This window comes from Lipophrys pholis (assembly GCF_963383615.2).
Source record: "Lipophrys pholis genome assembly, chromosome: 15".
Lineage (NCBI taxonomy): Eukaryota > Metazoa > Chordata > Actinopteri > Blenniiformes > Blenniidae > Lipophrys > Lipophrys pholis.
In genome coordinates this window covers 22,269,957-22,278,767 of record NC_137642.1, presented here as the reverse complement: position 1 = coordinate 22,278,767, position 8,811 = coordinate 22,269,957, and the positions used below count along the sequence as shown (strand labels likewise).

The 8,811-nt window shown below is 46.9% G+C and overlaps 1 protein-coding gene across 3 annotated transcripts; it reads left to right on the top strand.

The window, feature by feature from the left end:
* Window positions 1–108: 108 nt before the first annotated feature.
* Window positions 109–8,811, top strand: mcmbp (minichromosome maintenance complex binding protein). Of its 3 annotated transcripts, none has more exons than XM_080481792.1 (17): window positions 109–263; window positions 448–522; window positions 2,053–2,144; window positions 2,228–2,368; window positions 2,454–2,495; window positions 2,584–2,673; window positions 2,814–2,949; window positions 3,609–3,754; window positions 3,866–3,963; window positions 4,050–4,222; window positions 5,892–6,015; window positions 6,107–6,224; window positions 6,307–6,472; window positions 6,564–6,697; window positions 7,418–7,585; window positions 7,673–7,761; window positions 8,211–8,811. In XM_080481792.1, exons 2-17 carry the CDS (start codon window positions 465–467, stop codon window positions 8,335–8,337), a joined length of 1,902 nt encoding a protein of 633 aa, XP_080337918.1. In that variant the 5' UTR covers window positions 109–263; window positions 448–464; the 3' UTR covers window positions 8,338–8,811. The 3 variants fall into 3 exon arrangements, with proteins under 3 accessions (XP_080337918.1, XP_080337919.1, XP_080337920.1); XM_080481793.1 differs by lacking the exon at window positions 109–263 and adding an exon at window positions 329–369; XM_080481794.1 differs by lacking the exon at window positions 109–263 and having other exon boundaries at window positions 329–522; window positions 3,612–3,754.

The following is an 8,811-nucleotide window of genomic DNA, read 5'->3' as shown; positions in this document are numbered from 1 at the left end:
CCAAATCATCAACGCACGCTTATGACGCGGCAGAGCAGCATTACAGACTGTATATAGATCTGTTAAAACCACGCAGGTCGTTTCGCCGTGGTAAACAAACAACTGAACGTTCTCACTGCTGCCATCTACAGGCAGGGATGACTACCTGAACTCTGTCAAGTTTAATCTTTTGAAACGTGTAAAAATACTAAAACTACAAACGTTGTTCTTTTAATATTACAAACGTCAGCTGAATGAGTTACAGCGAAAAGCGCCGGATCATCGTGAGTATCAGTGTTAGCCCCGCGCTCCGGATTGTCCCGGTACACGAAACAAACAAACCACGTACGACGAGCCGGTGACGCAAATTTCCCGCCCTGACTTCTACGAGTACGTGTGTGGGGAGAAAGTAATCAAAGTAGTGTTTTCACTGAGCATTCCGTCTGGTTTTTATCCTCCTTGTGACAGATTGGCCCGGACTGACGATGCCCTCCACGCAGGACTGGATCAACAACCCTCTGGGTGTAGTTGAAGGGATGTTCGGTAAGACACCGGAACTCCGTGAAATCGAGCTTCGTTAGCCGCACGAGCTACTCACCGTGCTGCCATGCACGTCACATGGAGCGGTGTTCACGATCCATCCAGCACTTAGTTCAGGGAGTCGTCGATTGTCTGTTTTACTGCAGCCAAGTAGTTTTAATGTGTCTCCAGAAGCTTTAAAAGTACGGAAGTAGTAGTCTTGTGCACTCAAGGGTCTTTAATAAACAAACAGTCACAACAAGGTGTATTATCCTACAGCATGGTTCAGATGTTATTTTGAGTGAGTTGCAGAAAAACACAAATGTTTTGTGTCAAGTCTCAAAGCAATGCTGCTTTGTTTAGATCACATTTTAAATCTGCTGTAACTTTAACACTTACATGTAAAAAAAACAACAATGTAACATCCAGAGGAATATGTCAATAACATTGCCCTTGGTGCAGGTGGCTCTCATGTGCATCTGTATACTGAAGACATCATCCAGGGGTCAGCAACCTGTAGGACCTAAAGAGGCGTTTTTGTGATTTTCCACAAAATCAATCTTACTTTGAGCTGCAAAAAAAAAACCCTGTTTAACCCTTCAAATGAGGCGTTTCATTACATTTCTAGCTGTTTTGAACCTTATTTTAGTGGCTTAATGCTTCTGTTCCAGCATTTGTAAGAACATGTTTTTACATTTTGGAATACAATAGATTAGAACTGAATTAAATAGAATAGAAAAACTGTATGATCCTGGAGGGAAATTCCTGTACGCATTGCTCCACACAGAATAAACCGAAGGAAAGTTGAATATCATATAAGAAGGGATAGAAATTGAATAAGTAATTCTAAATATGAACATGTGCAAGGCTTAATGGTGACTAATATAAACAAATAAATGATGAAATTAACCAAAACAAACAAACACTATTTACAGGGAGGAGCTATTTTTTCAGTTTTGCCTGAGTTTCTTTTTCATTTTATTTTATTTTGTTCTTTTTTTTTAGAAATTCTTGTCATTTTAGCATTGGTTCCCATTATAATTGCTAAAAAGCCTTTTATTTTAATCCAAGAGGTAAAAAGTCATTTTGAAAGTTTTCTGCTGCAAATGACTGAAATCATCTGCAACAGACCTTCAAACTTTCTAACATTTATTCCACAAACACCATGAAACCAATAATGAAGGTTTACTGCTCTTGCTTTTAACTTTTATCAACTTGTTGTTTAAAATATGTCACTGTAAACCTTGTAAATACTTCTTTTCTTTTAAGATTGCAGGTGTGTTTATATTTCTCTCTGTGTTTCTTTGTGTCTCCTCACTGCCTCCTTCCAGCTCGTCACTGTAAATGAGAACTGCTTCTCTATTGACCCGCCTGCTAAAATAACAATGACCTAAAACAATGAATAAAAATGAGTGTATTCATAGGAACCTATTTTTCCTAAGCGATTTGTCTTTCATCCCACACCTCGCTTACCTTTTTGAGTATTTTTGATCAAACTAAGCCATGATTGTGATCAGGATGTTCACCAACAGAAACGCGTGTTTGATTTTTCAGCTGCGTCCCAGAGCAATCCAAACTCTGGATGGGAGGGGAGAGCGGTTGAGTTTTTTAAAGATCGGCTGAAAGAGAAGGAGGCGCACAGCCTGGTAATGCCGGTGTATTTAAATCATTCCCCGGAATGTTGGCGCCTCTCGGCTCGGACTTTGTGATCACGCTGGTTTGGGTGCAGGTCCCGTCTCTGAACGACGTCCCGCTGCACTACCTGAAGCCCAACAGCCTGGTGAAGTTTCGCTGTTTCATCCAGGACATGTTCGATCCGGAGTTCTACATGGGCGCGTACGAGACCGTCGATCCAACCACGAAGGCGAAAGTATGTGCTCCCGCCTGCTCTGCGCCAGTGCTTGTTGTGTTCGGTGCGTTAAACGTCTAATTTTTAACTGTCTGACGCTGTTAAGATGCTGCGCTGTGGGAAGTACAAAGACGTGACCGAATATGGGGTAGGTTCACGTCTGCTCGGTCATTCAATCTGTCAACTTCAGCGGTTCAGCTTCAGATGGCTCACTGGCAGCATGGTCTCCATCGCAGGTGGATTTCAACTCATCGAGCACCGTAACGTCAGAGAGACAGACGTTCTACTGCGTCCCGATCCCTGGAGAGAATCCCTGGGTGAAAGAAATATCCTTACCTCGTCAAAAAAAAAAACCCCAACCTTATTACTTTCCAAAAGCGTACACGTACACCGCATGTCTTACAGACTCACCTCTGTAGGAGCAGTTTGAAGTGCTGCCAGGAAGTTTTCCTTAATTCCGTTGTACAAGTATGCCGGCGACAGCCAGGCCCGAGTCGTGGCCTCCACCTCTTACGCCCCGAGCCGACAGAAACGGAGCTACGAGGACGACGGCGACGACGACATGGACACGCAGCCACAGAAGCAGAGGGAACCGCACACCGGTGAGATTCACCGGACATTTGGAGCCGAGTGCAAAAACACGGTTGATGCGTATCGGAGATGGAACAAGTATTTTATGTCCTCCTGTTCGTTAAAATGAGCTCATAAGATTCACTCTCTCTCTGCATGACATCACAGCCTCTCCAGTTCTCTGCAGCTTTAGGTCACGTGAGATGATCGGCAGGAGAAATCCTCAGTATGAGTGGCGTAGTGACGAGTGCAGTGTGATATTGAGGCCTGATGTCTACGGTGGTCGTGATGAGTCACAGGCCTTACTTTCTTTAAGAGGTCTTTTATACCGATTGACACTTGATTCACCTGTTATTTCAGCCTTGTTGTGCTGCGGCTGTAATCTAGAGACCTTTCACTGGGCGAGTTGACATATTTATACTTTTAGTTTTGGTCACAGTCAATGCTGGAATATTTCATGTGTCCAACCACCACCCCCAATAAGTGTAGTGATTTCTCTCAAGGTAAAGTCATTTTGTCTTCTTCCTTTTTTTGGGGGGGTGGATTTCTGATAAAACTCACCCAAAACAAAAGAAAAAACCAGTCCTGACATCATTTGACACCTCGGCAGGTTAAACCAGCCTGTAAAGGGTTAAAGTCTCATGATCTAAACTTTACACACCGATTCTTTTTTTTTTTCTTCATACGGTAGCAGGTCCTCACAGCCTGACGGAACAAGGCAACGGCGACTGTAAGCGGCAGGAGACGGAGGCTCCGCCCAGCCAGGCGGCGTCTGCGTCGCAGGTGGACCTGAACTTCCCGCTGCCGGGAGAACGAGGCCCCGCCTGCATGGTCAAGGTGGGCTTTCCTCTCCGCTTTTCAGGACCAAACTCGGATTTGATCTGATTGTGTCTTCGGGGAGCTGTTTGCAGGCAAAGCTCGGCGCTTCACATTGTGTGCGGTTGGCAGGTGTACGAGAACTGGGACGGCTTCAAGCTGAACGAGACGCTGGAGGTGTTCGGGATCCTCTCCGTCAGCCCGGCGCTCAGCGCGCTGGCCGACGAGAAGTAAGCACACGTCGCGTCGATCTAGTGAACTCCCCTCCCCGTGACTGTGAGCTGCCCGCTCGTGACTTATGGATGCTTGTGTGCAGGGACGCTTCGTCTTCGCTCCTGGACCCGATGGAGGGCCTGGAGTCGGCCGAGGAGCAGCGGGTTCACTGCCCTCCGGCGTCACTCGTTCCTCGCCTGCACATGCTCTGCGCCAACCCGCTGCCGCACAACAACCCGCTGCTGCCCTCGGTCGCCCCGCAGGACAACAATGCCTGTAAGGAGAGATGGAGGAATAGGAATGCTGCGATTTACGCTGTGTTGCCAAAAAAGTATTCGCTCGCCTGCCTTCGCACACAGCTATGACAGCTTCAGTTGTTCTCGGGAGGCTGAGGAGTGTGTTTATGGGAATTTCTGATCTGGTCGGATGCTGATGTGAGACGAGAAGTCCTGACTCGCAGTCTTGGGGTCAGGACTGGTGAGCAGTCACGTTGGAACAGGAAGGGGTCATCTCCAAACTGTTCCCGTAAAGTTGGGAGCTTAAAATTGTACAAAATATCTTGGATGTGCTGAAGTTTTCAGATTTCCTTTGACTGGAACTAAGAGGCCGAGTCCAACTCACCTAAATCAGGCCCACACCTTCACTATTAAGTCCAATAAAGAATGGCTTGTTGGACAGAGTGGAGAGAAGCTCACCGACACACCTGGAAGAAGGAAATTGTGTGTGTGTGGGGGGGGGTCAAAGCTAAAAGAGAGAAAGAATACAGGCCTGAACTCTACGGGCAGCGTGTGCACTAAACTAAACTTGTCAAAGCATGTAAGTGAATTAACTGCTGATCGTCTCTATAATGTTGCTGAATAAGCAAAAACTCCCGGTTACTTTCTGATGTTCGTGCAAATATCGAAAGCAAAACAAGCGTGATGTAATATTACCTGATGAGACCGTGGCTGAACAAGTTTTGGAATCTGCGAGTTTGTCCTCACCCCACATGGGAAGAGGGTCTGAGTAAACACTGGATGAGCTGCCCGATGCTCTGAGGTCAGTGAAGAAATGTGACGAGTCAGTCCAACATTAAAACTCCTGACATGGATGAGATGGGAAGTGTTGATTCACGCATATTCAAATTGAAAACGTACCCGGTTTATCATATCACAGTCTGTTTTTGGTATTCCTGGAATAGTAATTAATAAAAAGAACTTAGAATTAATTCAAAAAGAGAGCGGGGATGATCAATATGTTGATGAAGATGTTGGCCGGGCAAATATAAGTGGAGCGCTTTCCTCCAATGAGAAATCTGCTGTGTTGGTTCTAATAGGCTTACAGAGCTCAAAAAGATGGAACTTTTTAAATCATTAAAGTGGCAGGACACACTTTCAGGGTTTGGATTTGAACCAGAGACTCTGGATTCACTTTTTACTTGGTCCTTTTCCCCCGGGTGTGTGTTCACCTCGCTGCCAGTTCAGTGTTGAACGGCTGTTTGCTGGATGCGCTCCAGACAAAATCTGAGATTTTAGCCGGAAACCTGTTTTCCAAATGAAAGATTAGTTTTTCCTCGATAAAGCCAATAATCAACAATCCAGCAACTTAAAAACCTCATTTTAAATCAGATTTGTACGATCACATTCTGACCTGTTTAAATGAGGCGTTTAATGTCAGTTTAATCGAGTTAAAGTGACTGTTGTATTCAGATTTATCATTTTGTTCCGCTCTGTGTTGCTGCAGCACGCATGCAGCTATTTTGAGCGTGTGTTTTAAGCAGTGTGCAGCTCGGCCGTGCAGAAGAGAAAAAAAAGCCTCCATCATATCAAAGTTAATTTGTCTCGTAACGCTTTACAGGAGACGGAATAGCGCGGCAAATGCTTTCCACTGTACAGCTGTTTTAGAACAAGCCCCCATGGCAACCGCAGGCATGTGTGCTTTAATTGATGATGGTGCCTCTCCTCAGTTTTATCCCCGAGCTTGAATGAGATGGCCTCTGTGAGAGAGGAGCTGCTGGCGTACTTCACTCGCGTTCTCCTGGGAGATGCTCTGGCCGCCGAGTATCTCATTCTGCATCTCATTTCCAACGTGTAAGTTAAAGCGAGAATCGTCCGGCTCAGGGAGCCGTCTGAACTGGAGGCGGGGGGTGAAGTGTTTTAATTGGCTGTGTGGCTCTTGTAGGTACACCAGGCGGGACGTTCTCCCTCTGGGCAAGTTTACCTTGAACCTGAGCGGCTGTCTGACCGTCTCCTCGTACACGGAGCGCCTCTACCAGATCATCCAGCAGCTCGTGCCCTCAGTGAGTTGTCGCTTGAAACATTTCAGGGTTTTTATTTTTGGAAACAGACTAATGTTTTTTTTTTTTTTTTTCCCCCTTGCAGTCATTCTACCTGGGCATGACCCTCCAGAACATGAACCAGATGAGATTAGTGCCCAAGAAGGACTACGTGGCGAACCGGCTCGTGAGCGGCGCGCTGCAGCTGGCCACAAACACGTCGCTCTTCCTGGATGAAACCAAACTCGAGCAGGGACAGCTGGACACCGCAGGTGAGGCCTCGGGGCACCACAGGGGGGCGACGCTGAGAAGGGACACTAACCCGGCTGGATCTTTTTCTTTTCTCTGTGTTTTGTGCTGCAGGTGTGCGTAACGTCACGGCCTTGGGAAACCTGATCTCCTGGCAGAGGGTTGATTATGACTTTAACTACCATCAGATGGAATTCCCCTGCAATATTAACGTTCTCATCGCGTCAGAGGGCCGATCGCTGCTGCCGGTGAGGACAAAAGAGGATGAGGCGTGCAACCGCAGAGAGAGAACTCACCCCCACCGCAGCACGGATCCCTCCCAGCTTCCCCCCTCCCCTCCCCTCCCCTCCCCTCCCGGCGCGGCGGTTAGGTTTCCTCGCGGTCTCTCTTGAGACGGAGCCATGTCGGACACTGGAGGTTGTTTCCAGCCAGCGTCACGCTGTGGTCTCTGCTCCCATTGGTGGGCCGCCGCAGCCCCTTCAGCCGGCGGCTTTAGGCCCCGGGTCTCGCTCCGTTGCGAACGGCCCGAGGAATGCGCCGTGTGCTATTCTCGTGTGTTGGTCTAACGGGTTGCCATGGTGGCAGCTGTGTGCCACAGGAACAATCCAGGGAGAGGCGTCAGACTCGGCCATCTCTTAGTCCCGCGGTGAAGGGCAGCGCGCTGTAAACAACTCCCACAGCTGATTAGAAGTCCGGGGTGCCTGGCCGTGTTTACATTGAGCAGCTGTTGGCTGATGAGCAGCTGGACAGTCGCTCTGATCAGATGCTTCATTGTCGGCTCACCAAGGCTTTGCTCCTGTCTGCCTTTTTGAGAATAAGCCAACCTGGGCGTGCACATGCCCGACAGATCCCACTTCTGCGTAGCAACACCTATTTCTTTCAAAACAAAATAAGTTAGACAACTTTTTTTTTTGTCAGATTTCCTGTGGCCCAATGTCAGAATCTCTCCTCCTCCTCCCTCTCCGCAGTCTGACAGTCAGATACACCTGCAGACCCAGATCGCTCCGTCTCAGCTGGACGAGTATCTGGGGAGCGTCCACCTTCTCCCACAGGCCTCAGCACAGCTCAACAAGTTCCGGCTGTACCTGAGCATGGCTCGACTGCTGGACTACAGCATCTCGGATGAAGTGACGAAGGTGAAACTTGCTCTCGTCTTCAGTCTGAATACAGGGGAATGAATCTACCTGCAGTGTCTCACCTATTTGTGTGTTTTCCTTCACCAGTCGGTTGAAGATGACTTTGTCGATATGAGGAAGGACGACCCCCAGAGCGTTTCGGCTGAGGATCTCCACAGGATGCTTGTGGTTGCAAGGTGAGCCATGATCACAGCGATCGTGATCACAGCTATTTACTTTTAGCAAACCACTCTGTAAGACGGCATAAATATGAAAACAATAAGCAGAGCCGAGAAGTCATGGCAAACCAATTTCATGTGTTTGACGAGACCACATGTGAGACACGTGCTTTTCAGAGAAGGATATACCTGAACTTTTAACTTAAAGCGGTTTTAAATTGATATTTAATTTCAATTGAATCATCACTTATTCGGGGGTTATCTTTCCAATCCCCCATCTCACACTGTCGAGTTTGAGCACCTCGCCTCTCAAACAGTACAAACCACCTTTTGTGATGCAAATATCCAAATTTGCCACCACATTCCAGTGAAAATGCCACAGTGTTATCAGAATGACCACTAAAATCCAGATTATTTCTCTTTCTGGCTGACTGTACATGCACTCGGTGACTGACTGCGTCTTGCAGGTTACTGTCTCTTAGCCTGGGACAGACGTCCCTCTCCAGAGACGGCTGGCTCCGAGCCAAACACATCGAGATGCAGCGGAAGAGCCGGATGGAGCAGCACAAGTGTGTCAACGGCAACGAGCCGTGATCACGCAGGCAGGCGGAAGGAGATGGATTTTGTTTTTCTCAGTTACTAAAACAAGTAAAGAAGCTCTTCATGTGCCATACAGTTTCGGCTGTTCAACTTTCTTCCTGTCCTGAGTTGCATTTAGGATTTAGAGACATTCACACTTAAAGGATTGATGTTATGATGGGTCAGTTTGTTTCATTCACGTTGTGCACTGTATGGCAGCAGCCTTCTGACTTCTGCTGCAGACCAAAATTTTTGTTTACAAAAGTAAATTTTTTTAACTTCATTAAATGTAAAGGAAATGGATGACTATTTTTCCTGTGTGGGTTTTTCTACTTTATGTTGTAGAGTTAAACTCCAGTCATAAATCTATTTGCACATGCTGGATGATTATAAAATGTCACAATGCATCTCATTTACCCATACTTTATTCCAATGGAATATCTTAATTGAGAAAAAACAATTTACACTTTGTTATCAAGTAACACACCC

Bases quoted from the DNA above. Each gene is read 5' to 3' on its own strand.
- mcmbp (XM_080481792.1), top strand. From the start codon at position 465: ATGCCCTCCACGCAGGACTGGATCAACAACCCTCTGGGTGTAGTTGAA. The intron at 2,674-2,813 runs ATATCCTTACCT...ATTCCGTTGTAC, and splicing joins AGAATCCCTGGGTGAAAGAA to AAGTATGCCGGCGACAGCCA. The intron at 6,016-6,106 runs GTAAGTTAAAGC...TGGCTCTTGTAG, and splicing joins CTGCATCTCATTTCCAACGT to GTACACCAGGCGGGACGTTC.